General features: G+C 38.8%; 1 protein-coding gene across 1 annotated transcript; it reads left to right on the top strand.

The window, feature by feature from the left end:
* Nucleotides 1-35: 35 nt before the first annotated feature.
* LOC133534322 (ras-related protein Rab-24-like) lies at nucleotides 36-19020 on the top strand. Its single transcript, XM_061873433.1, has 5 exons — nucleotides 36-1118; nucleotides 2275-2363; nucleotides 5005-5131; nucleotides 7664-7811; nucleotides 15579-19020. Exons 1-5 carry the CDS (start codon nucleotides 1005-1007, stop codon nucleotides 15713-15715), a joined length of 615 nt encoding a protein of 204 aa, XP_061729417.1. The 5' UTR covers nucleotides 36-1004; the 3' UTR covers nucleotides 15716-19020.
* The last annotated feature ends 794 nt before the right edge of the window (nucleotides 19021-19814 follow it).

Genomic DNA, 19814 nt, shown 5'->3' with positions numbered 1-19814 from the left:
CAACCGCTGCGGACATTATAGGGCTTATTAGATACATCCGGCCGTCAGCTAATCGAAGCCAATCGGCCGCCAGCTCCATCGAAGCCGACGTCAGTTCCGATGTCGAGCCCAATGACTCTCGCAAGGATAGTTTTCCGTTTCATATAATATAAGAACTTCGTTAACAATAATTGATATATAAAAAAATACTCTTGAATCGCCAAAAATCTTAAACAAAAAAATTAAAATGTTAATTTTTGCACATGAACATATTTTTGATAATTCAAATATTTTTAACGACGTTCATAGCGCTATTCATTTATTACGTAAGACAATTTTTACCAGTTTGTTACCCCTATGCAAGAAAAAATAAGAATAGGCCAACCCCCAGTCCAGACGGGATCTCCTAGTAGGTAAGTATTATATTCTTTGGACGGTATGAGATCGATATGATCGAAAAAGAAATTAGCGTCTTTTGAGGAATTCATTTTTTGATTTACATTAATTTTCAATGGTGATATTGCGGCGCTCTGAATAAATGCAAATCGTCACAAATTGGTATTCTTGTGTGTACACCTCTATTTAATCGGTAATATCGGTCATAATCGGCGAACCAAAATTGCGTTTGCGTCGACACTTGGTCGACATCACCTGGCCGTGTGAAACGGTCCCCTATCGAAACACAAGCGTTGAAGAGTTTGCGTACAAACGTCTTAACGAACGGTTACAATATCTGAAGAAACGCCTCAAATACGTCAATGTCAATGTCACTTTCCATTTCACAATGTCATATCATTGCAAATCCAAGTACACCTGAAGTACTTACACAAAGTTTCTCACATTGTTCGAACATTCGAACTGGATGTCTAATTACCATAATTACAATTGCCATTAAAACGGATGCAATTTCAAGGTGTTTACATTATCTAGCAATGATTTACGCCATATAAAGTGCGTTTAACGTTTTCAAACTCGATAGGAGTCGTCAAAGTGTTAGTGATTTTTTTTCGAAATAAATCTCGAAAATGAGCCGCTGTGATTTCAAAATAGTGTTGTTAGGTAGCGAACATGTTGGGAAAACGAGTTTGGTGATCAGATTTGTGAATTGCAGCTTTAATGCAGGAACTCCGTATCAAAACGTAAGTATGTTTATGTTTTTAGATAACAGGTTTACTCCTAAACAATAATTCAGTCGCAGTCGCATATAGTGTTTACGCGAGATTAATCACTGAGATGATTCACCAAATCCATTCTTACATTGGCATCGTCCACATAAAGGCTGGAATTATAATGGCTGGAAAAAATGCAAATCATTTACAAATGCTTCCTTGAGTTTCCTGGAAGGTGAACAATTATGTAATTTATATTAATTATCTAATCTTTACCTGCCCAGAGACCTTTAGAATGATCTCCCATTCCTTACAACCAATCCATCCAACCACCAACCATCCCAACCAACCAATCCATTACTTTCAATCTTTATTTTGGAAATTCAAAATCATATTATATTTATATTCTTAAATAATTTAATGCATATTAACCATAGGTATGTCATCCAGTTTTGTCTTAAAATGTAAATGACAATGAATCATGGCCATTTGGCCAAGTATCTCAATCCATCATAAGTGTCCTGTAGAGGCTTTCATGTTGCTCAAGGGACTGTGTTACTAGCAGTTCTGTTTTGTTTCTACATTGAGTAACCTCATAGTCAATTGGGTTGTGGCCCTGCCTACAAGGCAGGAGGTCCCGGGTTTGGATCCTGGATAAGACATTTGTTTGTGTGGTTTTCAAACATGCTTGTTCCTGAGTTATGATTGTTTTTTATTATTACAACTTTATTTTCCACTTAACAATGTGTAGGTACAGTTATGTGTGAAAATTCAGTATGAAAAATGTGCCAAAAATAAGTAAACACTACCTTAATACATAAGCAATAAAGTCGTGTATACATATTTTTGGCACTTTTATGTATCAATATTTTTAGACATGACCGTACAATGTATTTCCTTACATCAATTGTCAGGCGATGCATCAATCACACTTCCTAACTGCTTTAACGCACTTTGTGTTTAGTTTATCTCATAGGAAAAGGTTTTAGTATGATCATAGAGAAATAAGCTTAAAATGCTCATTCCATAAATCAACTTCCTTACTTAATAAATGATAAGTGTATGGAAGGTATCGTAAAACATATAAGGTTTACACTCTTTATTTACTTAATATACAATAAATAACTTTGAACTTTGAATACTTATCAAGCTTAGCACCATACTATGTAACAATTTTTTTTTGCAGACTATTGGAGCAGCCTTTTGTGCTAAAACCATGCGCTCGGATGGCCGAGACTTCAATGTTGGCATCTGGGACACCGCCGGCAGTGAAAGGTACCTTAGATTCTTCCTTCCCATTGATAGCGTTGTAAGGCCTAAAGTACCAATTAGATCCACACTTTATCAGGCCTGATATAAGACCCCAGCAAGAGTATTTTTCCGTTTCACCAAATATCAGCATTTATAAAGAAAAGTGGCTACTGTATGTAATCGCATGGTTTGTATGGTAATCTAAATCGATTTTTTTCTTATATAATAGGCGGGTCCACACAGAGTGAGCATACGCGCATAAATTGCCTCGCGCGTATGCTTGCTCTGTGTGGACCCGCCTAATGTTTGTTAATAATGAGATGTAATGTTTTGAAAAGATTTGTCCCGCCGAGTTCTTTCCCGGTCCATATTGGGATACCCTCCTCCAATTTAGGAGGGATTTAAATCTTCTCGGGTCAGAGGTATAGGGTTAGAGCTGGATGTGTTTATATCTTTTGTATTGTTTTGTTTTTATATTTTACTTTAATATACATAATATAAAAAGCCTAACCTGAGAAAAAAGATAAATAAAGAAGATATAGATACAGAAATTGAGAAAATATATACATTGAAAGGTAACAACAGGCGGACTTATCGCTAAACAGCAATCTCTTCCAATGGGTCACTATCAAATTTACCTTATCACTAAAGGACAATATAGCTGAAATGTCTGGATTGTGTTATGTCTTTGTAACTACATAGACATGAATGCTAAATGCCTCTTTGGCAAAACGTCTGGATCTTAGAACGTAACAATTTAAAATGATCTAGCAGCAAAACATCTTCATCTTCGAATGTCTTTGTTTCTTCATAGACACAAATGCTAAATGGTCCGGTAGCAACACGTTTGTATCTGAGAACGTCTTAATTACTAAAGAGACATGAACGCTAAACAGTCAACAAGCAAAAAGTCTGGATTGTTTAATGCTTTTATTGCTAAATGGAATAAACGCCAACCGATCCATTAGCAATACGTCTGGATTTCTAGTTAACACAAGTTAGCAGCAAAAAATTACTTCAAATTTTATTTTTAAGTGTGATGGGATAAATCATTGTTTTTAGGGGGTATGCGTTACTAACAAATAACAAAAGCGGCCAAGTGCGAGTCGGACTCGCCCATGAAGGGTTCCTTTATCACGTATTAAAAAAAACTACTTACTAGATCTCGTTCAACATTTTACCACTTTGGACACACATTTTACCACTTTGGTAGTGTCTCTCGCGCAAACAATTCAGTTAAGAAAAAAATTATAATAGAAACCTAAATATCATTTTTGAAGACCTATCCATAGATACCCCACACGTATGGTATTGATGAAAAAAAAAATATTTTTATTTTATGTTTTATTAAAAAACTACTTACTAGATCTCGTTCAAATCCATTTTCGGTGGAAGTTTGCATCGTAATGTAAATTATATTTTTTTTTAGATTTTTCATTCTGTTATTTTAGAAGTTACAGGGGGGGACACACATTTTTTCACTTTGGAAGTGTCTCTCGCGCAAACTATTCACTTTAGAAAAAAATTATATTAGGAACCTAAATATCATTTTTGAAGACCTATCCATAGATACCCCACACGTATGGGTTTGACGAAAAATTTTTTTTTTTAATTTTATGACGTATTAAAAAAAAACTACTCACTAGATCTCTACTACTCACTAGAAACTACTCACTAGATAGGGGACACACATTTTACCACTTTGGAAGTGTCTCTTGCGCAAACTATTCATTTTAGAAAAAAATGATATTAGAAACCTCAATATCATTTTTGAAGACCTATCCATAGATACCGCACACGTATGGGTTTGATGAAAAAAGATTTTTTGAGTTTCAGTTCTAAGTATGGGGAACCCCCAAAATTTATTGTTTTTTTTCTATTTTTGTGTGAAAATCTTAATGCGGTTCATAGAATACATCCACTTACTAAGTTTCAACAGTACAGCTCTTATAGTTTCGGAAAAAAGTGGCTGTGACAGAATCGGACAGACAGACGGACATGACGAATCTATAAGGGTTCCGTTTTTTGCCATTTGGCTACGGAACCCTAAAAATGACAGAATTTCCATATTAATATTATAACTTATAAGCCTAGCTTAAATTATGACACATTATTTTTCCAGACGTTTTGCTACTAACTCGTTCTGTGTTCATGTCAATCAAATAATTTTACTTTCGAGAATTGGGAATTCTAATTATATAGACTATTTACATTTCATGACGTTTTGCTATTAACTCGTTCTGTGTTTATGTCAATTAACTAATTTCACTTTCGGCTCATTGGATATTCTAATCATATGGACTATTTATATTTTCAGACGTTTGGCTACTTATTCATTCTAATTCTTAGCCATCCAGGGAAACTGTGTTTTTGCTGACTGAGTATTCTACTTTCATGTCGTCGCAGCTGAATTGACTATATGCTGACTGTATTAAAATTTTATGTCATCTAGCTGAAATGGTGGCTTAACGATAAGGTCAATTTGATAGTGACCCCTTCCAGGCAACCTTCATATAGTGAGATGGCGAACGAAGCGAAGTTAACGGTATACATGTACTACACATATACAGGTGACCTTAGCCGTTGGACTGGACTACTGCAGTGTGCAAGGGCGGAATGTTTTATACAGTCGTTTTTCTTGTTAAAGTTTGTATTATAATTTCAGATATGAAGCAATGACGCGTATGTACTACAGAGGCGCGCACGCCGCTGTCATCTGCTACGAACCATCTTCTCTTCTCTCCTGGTCCAGGCTGAGGCACTGGCTCACAGAACTGAGGACAGTCGAAGAGGTAATTAGTTCTATATCGATAATCATGGTACTTAGATGGTTGGCTGGCAGTCCTCCACTGGCGTTTCTCCAGAAACTTCCTGCCTCGCAGAGCTACTCTGTGGAATGAACTGTCGCCTGCGGTATTTCCGGACCTTCAAACCTTCAAGACCAGAGCGTACTCCCATTTTAAATCCGGCAACGGACTTGCAACTTCTCTGGTGTTGCGAGTGTCCATGGGTGATGGTAATGTTTCCCATCGGGTAATTCGTCTGCTCGCTTGCCTCCTATATAATTAAAAAAGTCACCATCATATTTCGGTGTGGTCGAGGTGTTCATACATATCTGAACATCGTAATATTATAATCAGTGTTTTAACGGTAATGTTGTGACTCGCTTAGTTTTTTTTTAGATTAATTGTAGCGTAGTCTCTATTATTAGATCAAGATGTTAAAGTGCTTGTTCAGATATTTTTGAGCACCTTGGTCGCTCCGATACATGTGACGGTAACTGCACGCTGCTGTCATCTGCTACGAACCATCTTCTCTTCTCTCCTGGTCCAGCCTGCGACACTGGCTCACAGAACTGAGGACAGTAGAAGAGGTAAGAAAGAGTTTCCTGTTCGCTCTGCGCATGACTATGGTCCCGACATAGCGGCTATGGGAGATATTAGAAATAGAAATATATTTATTCGTTAACACAAACGAGATGCCACAAAATGGCCTCATCTCAGCATGTTGCTGGTGACATTAAATTCTCACACTCAAGATATTATCCTCTCGCGTCGACAGGTGGTCCCGAACAGTTCTTTTTGTATGGAGTAACTGCCAGACTGTCACATTAAATTAATGTAGACATTTTTTGGAATATACAATGTGTTTGTGCTCGTATAGTGGAGCCGTTAACCACGTATAGAACAATGAATTTTATCGCGAAATCACCCCCCATAACGATGTTTTTTCTCAACCATTTTAAAAATGCAGCCCTTCAAAGTTTTATGGCGCCAAACACGGCTGCACTTGGTTAATGTACCATGTCTGTCTATTTACCTATCGCACATTTTCAAAATTTCCTTTTGCCTCATATATATAATAAAGTAAATAAATACTGCGATATTAAGAACTATAATGCAGGTGAAGCTAAAACAACAGTTATGTCTTGGTTAAAACATCTTAGTTATAATGAAACAGAACAACTAATGAAGGTTAATGATTGGTAAAATCAATGGTTTAACTTCTCGGTGGGATTTGTTAGCGGTAAAGTTTGCCTTCAATTTCGCTTAGTAATATTACACACTTAAACACACACACACACCACACACACAATTGCTGTCTACAACGGTTAATAATATAAATTCGTGTAATAATTTTACTCTACCTAAATTGTGATCGTTCCTATTTAGTTTAAGCCTGTTATTATTATCAAAAATGTTTTACTATTAGTAACCTATTATAAAACCAAAACTTCAGCGTAGGATGTAATTCAAATTAGTATTGTTTTCAATCTGACTCCACAACACGGGCATAGCCTAGTGTGGCAGTCATAGGTTAAGGAAATCTTGTAAAATTTTTGGTAAATAAACTATTTTTATTTATTTTTTTTATTTAAAAAATAATAATCATTCGATAGCTTATGAATTAGGGCATACATTTCAAGCATAAATGTTACAGAGAATTTTCCACAAATACTCAAGAATTAATAACGAAGATAAAAATTGTCTTTAAAAATTTACTTTTTTTTCACATTTTATGTTTTTTTTCGAAAACGACTTTTTTTATTCTTAAAAGACAGTATAGGATATCAGCTAACATTCTGTAATGAGCATAAGCATAGTAAGTTTAGGCAAGAATAATTGCCCGCCGCCCGAATTATCATTTGGAACTAAAGCAACTTAGTTCGACGTACATTATTTAAGTAATAAAAATATGGCAAAAAGATATTCCTTCATTTTTTTTTCAATTAAGCCTTACCAAAAGAGTCTTGAAAGAACCGTCATAGCCAGGTCATAGGAATCATAGACGTATAATGTAGTGTGAGAATATTTTTTTCTACGCTCGCTGGACTACGTCGCGTATAGTCATTAAAAATAAATTAGCAAGACCGTAAAAATATATTTCTATCCTCTTCTTCCTCCCGTTGTCCCGTCATGCCACAAAATGATCGGCCGGCCGGCCGTCATTTTTGCCACGGCTCATGGGAGCCTGGGATCCGCTTGGCAACTAATCCCCAGAATTGGCGTAGGAACTACTTTTTACGAAAGCGACTGCCATCTGACCTTCCAACCCAGAGAGTAAACTAGGCCTTGTTGGGATTAGTCCGGTTTCCTCACGATGTTTTCCTTTACCGAATGGCGACTGATCAATATCTAATGATATTTCGCACATTAGTTCCTAAAAACTCATTGGTACGAACCGGGGTTTGAACCCGCAACCTCCGGATTGAAAGCCGCACGTTCTTACCGCTGTAGGCCACCAGCGTTTCGTAAAAAAAAAAATAGATATAAAAAATCGAGGATATATTTATCCTTAAAATAACATCGAAATAATGCTTCCAGGATTGCAAAGTGTACCTTTGCGGCACTAAAAAGGACCTTTTGGACTCCGGCCTCGCTCAGCGCGAGGTCCCAGAGGAGACCGTCGCCACGTACAGCCAGGGCCTGAGGGGACATTTCCTGACCTCTAGCAAAACTGGCGAGAATGTGGGTAAGGGAAATTATAGAAAACATGCTTGCGATATATGCATCAAATATGAGATATTGACCATTTTAAACGAGATGTTTCAATCGAAACTGTATCCACGTACGGAGGGGAGACTTTTCCTGACCTCTAGCAAGACTGGCGAGAATGTGGATAAGTGAAATTAAAGAAAACATGTACTTGCGATATGTGTATCAAAAAGCTTTAGGGCTTGTTTCGCGCGTCGTGAGGTCTTTGAAGTAATTATAATTCTTTAGCAAGACTGGCGAGTATGTGGGTAAGTGCAATGGTAGCAGCAGCAAGGAGAGTATGGGACATGCGTTCGCATCGGCGGCCGGAGTCAACTGAAGCGCGCGCGGGCGCCGCGCTCATATTTATGCAGCGGTTGGAGCGAGATGGAAGACAGGGCGGACTCTCACGAGCGACGTAGTGAGTATCTCCGCGGAAGGGTAATCCTGAATGCCTGCATTTTCAACTACCCACTTTGTGTATCCGGCGAATGAGAGTGGGATAGAAAACATGCCATCGCTATCGTTAGAGGCGCGATTTACGTCGAAGGGTAGATTAGATTCTACAATTCTAAGATACCTATCTTTCTGTTTTTAGCAAGTTCAGAAACACTATATAAGGCAGCGGTTCATTCAAATAAATGTTCATTATTCAACCGGCTATCATTGTTTCAATAATACGCCTCCTGCCTGGACTCCCATAAGAGAAATCATATGCTTGCGAAATATGCAAAAAATATCTGTGGGAAAAAAGCCGATAAGAGTCCTTATTCCTACAGACGAGCGTATTTTGTAAAATGCTTCCTTTTTCATTCAAGATTACGACGTAACTATTAGTATTTATTCAAAAACTGGTAACGTACTTAAATAATCGCTTCCTAAACTAGCGGCTCCAACAGTTCAAATTTTCATTTTCTCTTTTAAACCTCTTTTTTAATGAGTTTTTTTGGGAGTCTTTTCCAAATTTTGCAGTGAGATGTGGCGTTTCGGTTCTCAATTTTGCTGTAAACAAGAATCATTTGGTACATGAATGACTACAATTTGATTCAACATATCTCGTACGAGGGGCTGGAATGATTAACAATCGAAGATTCATTTGAAAAAACTGATAAAATACCTTCCGAGTTTTCTTCATTTTCTTGGCGAAAACAGGGTTTTATTATATTTTTTTTCCGCAAATTGTACGAATATTTTGCTTTAAAAATAATATTATAGCAAACTGTAACTTTATGTTAACCTATAAAAAAAAAATCATAACTATGGGACCTACATTGCCATAAATTTATATTTTTTTAAAACACGTATAAATCACGCAGCAGCGACGCCCCGCTCTCAGTCCGCGCGGAGCGCGCTTAGAGGACGGACCTGTGCTCGATTGTCAGGCATTCGTTGCGATCGTAATCAGCTACGGAGTTCCGAGAAGTGCTATATACTGCGATTAGAAAATCTTAATAAAAGTTCATTTTTTACGCTATGCTTAACAGACTCTCGCTTATTGATGGATTTTCAGTGGTCCTTTTTTTTATACTACGTCGGTGGCAAACAAGCTTACGGCCCGCCTGATGGTAAGCAGTATCCGTAGCCTATGTACGCCTGCAACTCCAGAGGAGTTACATGCGCGTTGCCGACTCTAACCCCCTCCCGCCCCTCGTTGAGCTCTGGCAACCTTACTCACCGGCAGGAACACAACACTATGAGTAGGGTCTAGTGTTATTTGGCTGCGATTTTCTGAAAAACGCATTTTTACTTGAAATTACGTTAGGGTTTGCATTTGCATTATTATTTTTGACCCGGATGAAGTCCAAGTTCTCATGATGGAGTCAGGAGTTGGTCACCAGAACTCCTAATCTACTCATTATAATCCCACCGTGTTTGGGCTCAAAAGATTTGCCCTGACGAACACCATCGATCTAGATGAGGTCCAGGGTCTTATGATGGAGTCAGGAGTTGGTCACCAGGACTCTTAATCTACTTATCATAACGCCATCGTGTTTGGGCTCAATAGATTTGCCCTGACGAGCACCATCAATCTAGATAAAGTCCAGGGTCTCATGATGGAGTCAGGAGTTGGTCACTAGAACTCCTAATCTACTCATTATAATTCCATCGTGTTTTGGCTCAAAAGATTTGCCCTGACGAGCACCATAGATCTAGATGAGGCCCAGGGTCTCATGATGGAGTCAGGAGTTGGTCACCAGAACTCCTAATCTACTCATCATAACTCCATCGTGTTTGGGCTCAATAGATTTGCCTTGACGAACACCATCGACCTAGATGAGGTCCAGGGTCTCATGATGGAGTCAGGAGTTGGTCACCAGAACTCCTAATCTACTGATCATAACTCCATCGTGTTTGGGCTCAATAGATTTGCCCTGATGAACACCATCGATCTAGATGAGGTCCAGGGTCTCATGATGGAGTCAGGAGTTAGTCACCAGAACTCCTAAACTACTCATCATAACCTCATCGTGTTTGGGCTCAATAGATTTGCCCTGACGAGCATCATCAATCTAGATAAAGTCCAGGGTCTCATGATGGAGTCAGGAGTTGGTCACTAGAACTCCTAATCTACTCATTATAATTCCAACGTGTTTGGGCTCATGAGATTTGCCATGACGAGCACCATCGACCTAGATGAGGTCCAGGGTCTCATGATGGAGTCAGGAGTTGGTCACCAGAACTCCTAATCTACTCATCATAACTCCATCGTGTTTGGGCTCAATAGATTTGCCCTGACGAGCACCATCAATCTAGATAAAGTCCAGGGTCTCATGATGGAGTCAGGAGTTGGTCACTAGAACTCCTAATCTACTCATTATAATTCCATCGTGTTTTGGCTCAAAAGATTTGCCCTGACGAGCACCATAGATCTAGATGAGGCCCAGGGTCTCATGATGGAGTCAGGAGTTGGTCACCAGAACTCCTAATCTACTCATCATAACTCCATCGTGTTTGGGCTCAATAGATTTGCCTTGACGAACACCATCGACCTAGATGAGGTCCAGGGTCTCATGATGGAGTCAGGAGTTGGTCACCAGAACTCCTAATCTACTGATCATAACTCCATCGTGTTTGGGCTCAATAGATTTGCCCTGATGAACACCATCGATCTAGATGAGGTCCAGGGTCTCATGATGGAGTCAGGAGTTAGTCACCAGAACTCCTAAACTACTCATCATAACCTCATCGTGTTTGGGCTCAATAGATTTGCCCTGACGAGCATCATCAATCTAGATAAAGTCCAGGGTCTCATGATGGAGTCAGGAGTTGGTCACTAGAACTCCTAATCTACTCATTATAATTCCAACGTGTTTGGGCTCATGAGATTTGCCATGACGAGCACCATCGACCTAGATGAGGTCCAGGGTCTCATGATGGAGTCAGGAGTTGGTCACCAGAACTCCTAATCTACTCATCATAACTCCATCGTGTTTGGGCTCAATAGAGTTGCCCTGACGAGCACCATCAATCTAGATCAGGTCCAGGGTCTCATGATGGACTCAGGAGTTGGTCACCAGAACTCCTAGTCTATTCATCATAACTCCATCGTGTTTGGGCTCAAAAGATTTGCCCTGACGAGTACCATCGATCTAGATTAAGTCGAGGGTCTCATGATGGACTCAGGAGTTGGTCACCAGAACTCCTAATCTATTCATCATAATGGTAATTTGATGGTGCTTGTCGGGGTAAATCTATTGAGCCCAAACACGATGGAGTTATGATAAATAGATTACGAGTTCTGGTGACCAACTCCTGACTCCATCATGAGACCCTGGACTTCATCTAGATCGATGGTACTCGTCAGGGCAAATCTTTTGAGCCCAAACACAATGGAATTATAATGAGTAGATTAGGAGTTCTAGTGACCAACTCCTGACTCCATCATGAGACCCTGAACATCATCTAGATTGATGGTGCTCGTGAGGGCAAATCTATTGAGCCCAAACACGATGGAGTTATGATGAGTAGATTAGGAATTATGGTGACCAACTCCTGACTCCATCATGAGACCCTGGACTTCATCTAGATCGATGGTACTCGTCAGGGCAAATCTTTTGAGCCCAAACACGATGGAATTATAATGAGTAGATTAGGAGTTCTAGTGACCTACTCCTGACTCCATCATGAGACCCTGGACTTCATCTAGATTGATGGTGCTCATCAGGGTAAATCTATTGAGCCCAAACTCGATGGAGTTATGATGAGTAGATTAGGAGTTCTGGGGAGTTCTGGTGACCAACTCCTGACTCCGTCATGAGACCCTGGACCTCATCTAGATCGATGGTGTTCGTCAGGGCAAATCTTTTGAGCCCAAGCACGATGGAATTATAATGAGTAGATTAGGAGTTCTGGTGACCAACTCCTGACTCCATCATAAGAACCTGGATGGACTTCATTCGGGTCATAAATAATAATACAAACCTTAACGTGATTTCAAATAACACTGAAACTCTATAGCACTAATGTGCGCAAACGATTGGCATCTTGACTAGGCAGCATGGGTGCGTAGCCACCATGCCAATCGATACGACAACGAAACATCTCTCTCTCGTACTAATATGCACAAACGATTGGCATCTTGGCTGGGCAGCATGGGTGCGTAGCCAACATGCCAAACGTTTACGATACGACAAGGAAACACTATCTGTCTCTCTATCGCACTAATATGCGCAATCGATTGGCTTCTTGGCTAGGTATCATGGATGCGTAGCCAACATGCCAATCGTTTACGATACGACAACGAAACACTACTGTCTCTCTATCGCACTAATATACGCAAACGATTGGTATTTTGGCTAGGCACCAAGCAAGTGTGTGGCCAACATGCCAATCGTTTACGATACGACAACGAAACACTATCTATCTCTCTATCGCACTAATATACTTTATTTATACCTGCAGTCATTTACTAACTTCTTCATTTTCCATTGGTGTGAAAGAGACAGAATAAAGAGCAAGGGTTATAGTACACTCTGTAGTCTGTACACTTAGTAGTAGTGTACATAAAAAAAACTACTGTGCATATAAAATAAAATAAAGAGTGCCCATATGATATCATATAACATTAAAATTAATGTTGCTTGGAATTATATTGAAAACTATCAAGATTATTCTAGTCTGCATTGAAACGCGCGTCGCGTTGCCGGCGCTCGCGTACCGAGCGCCAACGCCATCTATCGAGCGTTATTTCGTGAAATCGGAGAACGCTCCAAGGATTAAGGGCTCATAAGTGAGTAAAGTGTGCCCCTGTTCTGTCAGAGTATACAAGTTTCTCATCTAGAATATTTGACATTTTGGCTACGGAACCTTAAAGAGATTTTTTTTTTCGAATTGATAACATCCGTTTCAAAGTTTAAAAATATTAATTTATATAAGAATTCAAGTCTTGGAGACCCTTTACATCTCTAAGGATAATTTAAGGATCGTTTTATTATTATTATGTCCAGGGGTCGGACAAAAAGTGCGCATGACGTCAAACCACTTATAGGATGATTTCAAATACATAGTATTTTTGATTTTCATACCAGATTCATGGCGCAAAAGCCTATACCAGATTCATGGCGCAAAAGTCATCTCATACCCTTTTACAAAGGGAAGGGTGACGTAAGAGAGTGCGGAAACTATAGAGCAATTAAACTGATGTCTCACACTCTAAAGATCTGGGAGCGGATTATAAACAACAGATTGAACAACATAGTAGAGCTGACACCCAATCAGTGTGGTTTCGTATCAGGCAAGAGCACATCAGATGCTATACAGGCCATTAGAATTCTAATCGAAAAAGCAAAGAGAAACAAGACGAATTTACATATGGTTTTCATCGATTTGGAAAAAGCCTTTGATCATATCCCCCGAGATCTAATATGGGAAGCGCTTAGATCACAACTTGTGCCGGAATCCTACATTGACCTAATCAGGGACATGTATGAAGACGTTTCAACTCAAATAGTCTGCCCTGCAGGAATTACCAAAAGCTTCTCATTAGGAGTTGGGGTGCATCAAGGTTCCACGCTTAGCCCACTATTGTTTAACGTAACCATGGATTACCTAACGAGGAAACATCAACAGCCGGTACCGTGGAAAATCCTATATGCCGATGATGTTGCCCTGATATCAGAATCAGTCGAAGACCTGCAAAACATTTTCAATCTCTGGGCCGATGCTCTAGAAACAAATGGCCTTAAAATCAGCCGAAAAAAGACAGAGCACATGTCCTGCATATTTGATGATTCCACAAACCCCAAAGATGTCAAGATAACCATCGACAATACTACCTTGCCCACTGTGGAACAATTTAGATATCTTGGGTCTGTTATAAGCAACGATGGGAAAATCGATGCTGATCTCACACATAGGACTAATACCGGATGGCTAAAATGGCGAGAACTCACAGGTGTGATGTGTGACCAACGAATGCCCATAAACGTAAAGGGAAACATTTACAAAACTGCCATACGACCTGCAGTACTTTACGGCTCTGAGTGCTGGGCTACGATCAAGTGCCATCTAAAAAAACTTCATACCACAGAGATGCGCATGCTGCGTTGGTCTGCAGGCGTCACTCTGCTGGATAAGATTAGAAACCAGTACATCAGGGGCAGTTTCAAAGTCACACCGATAACAGATAAACTTGTTGAGAAACGTCTACGGTGGTACGGGCACATTCAAAGACGACCTCCTGAACATATGGTCAATGTAGCCTTAGCGATGCCTACGACGACGCGAGGAAGCGGGAGACCACCTGCCACTTGGTTGACGACGGTGGAGAAAAGCCTGAGAGAGCAAGGGATTAATGACGCACACCTGGCACTAAACCGTGCAGAATGGAAGAAGAGGACAGGGAGGGCCGACCCCAAGTAAATGGGATAAGGTCTGGGAAGAAGAAGAAGTATTTTTGATTTTCATAAACAATTATCACTTATCATTTATCAACCTCTTTATTAAACGATATCGCCACTTGAAATGAGTAAGTACGTTTTTGACTGACACATTGTCAATCAGATGAACAATAAATTGACTTCGTTACTGTTTAGCTATTGTATCTTCACGATTATATTTAGCTAAAATTTATATTTACTAATGTATAAGAAAACGATCTAAAATGTCATGTCATGCATCTTTACTCGAATATTGTGGCAATTTTCCGTTTTTGGAGGTACGTGACAAACACGTATACTGCTAATCTTACCTACTGTTCCCACTTTTGACTATTAAACCTATTTATCTGAGGATCCCACAGACTTGTTCTAACTAATTTCAAATAATTATACCTTATGGTAACAAGTTTCGTGAAATTTATTTTATTCACTACATCACCCTACCACCTGTATTATTAATTCCATGGATTTATTTACGTTTATTTTGTTACTTCATTAATACTACTTTGTTACTACATGTCACACGGAAGTTTAAATACAAACTCAAACATCATCCTGTGTGCAAGATTAAGTACGTCATTTTAACGTCATCCGCACTTTTAGTCCGACCCCTGATTATGTCTAAATATTTTATAAGAATTTTAGTATCTATTGTTTGTATTTTTTTACCATAGTTTTTTTGTATAATTCGACATATAGAGACTGTATAAATCTCTATTTAAGTATCTAATATTTAATTGATTCCACATTTATAATTATATTTTGTTATTTTTATTGTTTGTAAAAATTTGGTATGTAAAAGTGCCCCGTTGGCCTATTTGCTGAATAAATGTTTAATATTTGAGTTACTTTTAATTAAATTATTGATTAATTTATGTTTGTTTCAGAGGAACTTTTCCAAAAGATCGTGGACGACTGTGCGTCCGACAAGCGAGTGATGAAAAACGTCGAGGACCTGCGAGTGCAGATACTGAAAGACGAAGCTGCGTACCGCGCTAAAGACAAGAAATATTGCTTGTGTTGAACTCACTAACACTAAGGAACGCTGCCACAGACGCTAGCTTTTGAGCGTCGGCGTCAATACAATACAATACAATACATATACTCTATTGCACACATCAATACAGAAATAATACAAAGAAGAGAACATTAAGAATAGGTAAACAACAGGCGGTCTTATCGCTAAAAAGCGGTGTCTTCCTGACAACCTTTAGGTAGCTGTATTAAATATTTTTTTCTCATGTTAGTAGGTGTTCCAGAGGCAATAAAAGAAGAACGGCACAGAATATACACAAAAAAATATATACAAATAATAAAAAAAAACATATAGTCAAGTCAGCGCTGTGGAAATGCCATTGCCGCGTAGTTGCGCCGACGTTGCGTCGAGCGGCCGCCACGGAGTCGACCACACCACACCATACCACACCACACCACACCACACTACATCACACCACACCACACTACATCACACTACATCACACCACACCACACTACATCACACCACACCACACTACATCACACCACACCACACTACATCATACCACACCACACTACATCACACCACACCACACTACATCACACCACACCACACCACACAACACCACACTACATCACACCACACTACATCACACCACACCACACTACATCACACCACACCACACTACACGCCGCCGCTCGGAAGTCGCTAGTGACGGGTGACTCTAAAACTACTAATTTACAGCGAGCCTAGAACATAGTAACATATTCGCCTAAATAAACACTTTTTTTTGCAATTTCATGTCTCTCAGAATAGGTACTCGGATTATTTGAACAAGTCAACCTATATACACGGTGTTTTTTGTAAAGTCCGTTAATTTCAAGGGTGCATTCCTTAGCTTAAATCGAAAGATATATTGATTGAGTAAGATGTGTAAAATCTAAGACAATTTCGTACTTCGAATTTGACAGGTCAACGATATGGCGCTAAACAACTCCATACATTTTGCGATAACTCTGATTGTCAAATGTTGACATTTGACAATTCAGTGACCGCAAAACATATGGCGCAGCACAGCGCCATCTGTTTTGGATGTCAAACTAAGGGGTACGTTTTTCAATCACTCTGCTTAAATTAAGTAACTTTCTCAAAGAAACCGGTATTCTAATTAACTCAATTTTGGAGATAATTAATAATTTATTTTTATCTGATAAGACCCATACGAGCGTGTACACTTGCTTTAGGGCCTGTCTACATATTAATTAGTGTTCAGTATGAGTTTATACATCTGCTACTAAACGCAAGTAATATTTCGGACGATCAATATTCGAAATTTCATTGATATGTCAAAGTTTTAAATAATTTGTTAGATTTAAATATAATGTCCGTGTTACAACAACGCTATTAATTACTTTTTACGAAAAATTATGCCATTCAGTTTGCTTAAATGTACTTAGCCGTACGAAGTTAACGGAGTTTAAAAACACACCGTGTATAAGAGAAACCAGAACAAATGTAATATGTTGGGGTAAAATGTTGATAAAATATATTAAATGTAACGTTTTGAAGTTGTCATACATCCTGTATCTACTTAAATGAAACAAGAGCCTGTAGGTGTAAGCTTAGTAGCTATTGTAATAGTTTGTGTACCCATTAAAGGCCCCAGAACCGGATGACCTCAGGAATCGGACCCGGGCACGTCCTTAAACTACGTCCAAAAGGGAGGTATGGGTATTGTGAATGATATCTCGCTTTGTGTGGTAGGGCACAGCGCAGCGGATGTCATTCCAGATCTGGAACAGAGCCCAACTGGGGAAATACCTCCACCTTACAGAAAACAGCAGCCATATAACACTAGACCCTACTCATAGTGTTGTGTTCCTGCCGGTGAGTAAGGTTGCCAGAGCTCAACGAGGGTGCGGAGTGTTAGGGTCGGCAACTCTGGAATCTATAGGCTACGGTGACTGCTTACCATCAGATATAGGCAGCCCCTCTACGAAAGAGTGAGTTTAACCAAAGAGAATTTGAAATAGAGGTGGATTGTCAAAGTAAACTTTGTAGCTACAGTAAATTTACTGCCATCTTTTGACACATGATTAAAACTTTTCGAACGCCATTTGACTTAGATCCTTATTCTTTCACTGATATGTGTAAATTTTGTTAAATATCAAAAAGTGGCTACAAAGTTTTGTTAGATAATCCATCTCTTTTTCAAATTCTCTTCGGTTTATGTAACACGAGTTCGTAATTCCTGCACCGCCCGCGGCACACAATGTTTTTCATCATATTTGTGAGAAAAAAAGGAAAATAATCATTACAGCCCTCCCTTACGGACCGCATCGTCTACGTGTAACGAGAAAGTGTGATGAAAACAGCTTTACAGTACATATGGTGCTACTTTACCGCCCTAGTGCGGTGCGGCGCACTATACGTGCGTAGGTTGAAAATGTAAAGGCCCGTATATACTGTAAAGCGTTGTACAATACACGTGCGACATTCGAATTTATGTACTATTGTGTGTGTTTTAATTTGTGTACACAACCAATTAACTATATGTTGATTATATGAATTAGGATACCATTTATATTCCTTCCAAGTGCCCCTTATTCGCTTTATTTAATGTATACTTAAAGAAGCTTTTATTAGAAATGTATTTAAGTTTTAAATGAATTGACTAAGAACATTATATCCTAATATAGAAACAAAGTAATATGTCACAATCGTCTTTATCGTGAAGCCCGATGTCCTGTTTTTAGGATAAAATGTATTCATATGGAGCGCGGTATTTCTGGACCGGTATGACCTTCAAACCTTTAAGAAAAGAGCGTACTCCCATTTTAAGGTCGGCAACGCACTTGCAACCCCTCTGCTGTCCATGGGCGACGGTCATTACTCTCTATCTCGTTTCTCTCCTATATCATAACAAAATTGTCGTAGTGTCCTACTTTTAGGACACTGGGTTGATTTTATATACTTGAAGTAGATGAGTAGTATTATATTATAGATTATTCATGTAATGTCTGTTCTCTGGATGTCTATAGCGTTATATAAATCGCTTCTAAAATCTCCGTAAAGCCTTAAAAGCATGAGATGAGTTTTAAATAAAAGATTCACACAGAAATACAAGTTCTAATTAGCCTCTCCGGACTGAAAAGTTAATAAAGTATCAATAATTCTGTGCAATTTATAGTATTTTTCTGGCTTTAATGATTAGATTTTGTCCTAAAAATAGGCTCATGGGCTTGAGGGGGTTGTACCAAGTAGCTATAATTATTTGTTGCCATAAGTTGTGTGTAGCTATTGTATATAATCAAATGTCGCAATATGTTAAAATAAATGCTTTATATTTTCCATTATGTATTTTTTTTTCATTGTAAAATAGTATTTTATACAATCGTGATATAATAGAGAGCTTTAGAGTACGAGATTGAAAAGCTTGATTATATCATCATCATTGTATACAATACTTTTGCCACGAGACATCTAAAATAATACTTTTTTAACTATAAAACCTAAATAATTAATTAAAATTGGTAAGTATCTCACAAAAATGTAGCCATAAACGCACGACAATAACATTGATAGGTGAAAACCGCATGAAGTCCGTGCAGTAGTTTTTGAGATGATTGCGAACATACATACAGACAGACGCGGCGGGGGACTTTGTTTTATAAGATGTAGTGAAATCTAAAAACGCCAAATCCATATCGTATCTAGATCGTGTCATTTACGACGACGTGCGCCTTCACTCGTACTGTCGTGTTATTAAAGAATAGATTTGACAAATCTGCGCGTCATCGTGGATGACACGAACTATAGACCTAATATTTGATATCTTAAAGTTCGAATCGGGTCGTAAGACGTTTGAGTTTATTTTATTTGTTTTAGTTCTACAACAGATAATTTGAAATAGAGGTGTATTGTCGAAGAAAACTTTGTAGCCACGTAAATTTACTGCCATCTTTCGACATACGATTTAAACTTCTAGAACGCCATTTGACTTTGATCCTTATTCTTTTACGGATACGTGTTAAATTTGTTAAATATCAAAAAGTGGCGCCATCTTACCGGGCACAACCTAAAGGTTGTGGCGCCATCTTACCGGGCACAACCTAAAGGTTATGGCGCCATCGCTCGAAACGATGCT

The sequence above is a fragment of the Cydia pomonella genome, unplaced genomic scaffold (assembly GCF_033807575.1).
Source record: "Cydia pomonella isolate Wapato2018A unplaced genomic scaffold, ilCydPomo1 PGA_scaffold_85, whole genome shotgun sequence".
NCBI lineage: Eukaryota > Metazoa > Arthropoda > Insecta > Lepidoptera > Tortricidae > Cydia > Cydia pomonella.
Note: the sequence above shows the minus strand (reverse complement) of the source record. Positions and strands in the feature narration are given on the sequence as shown.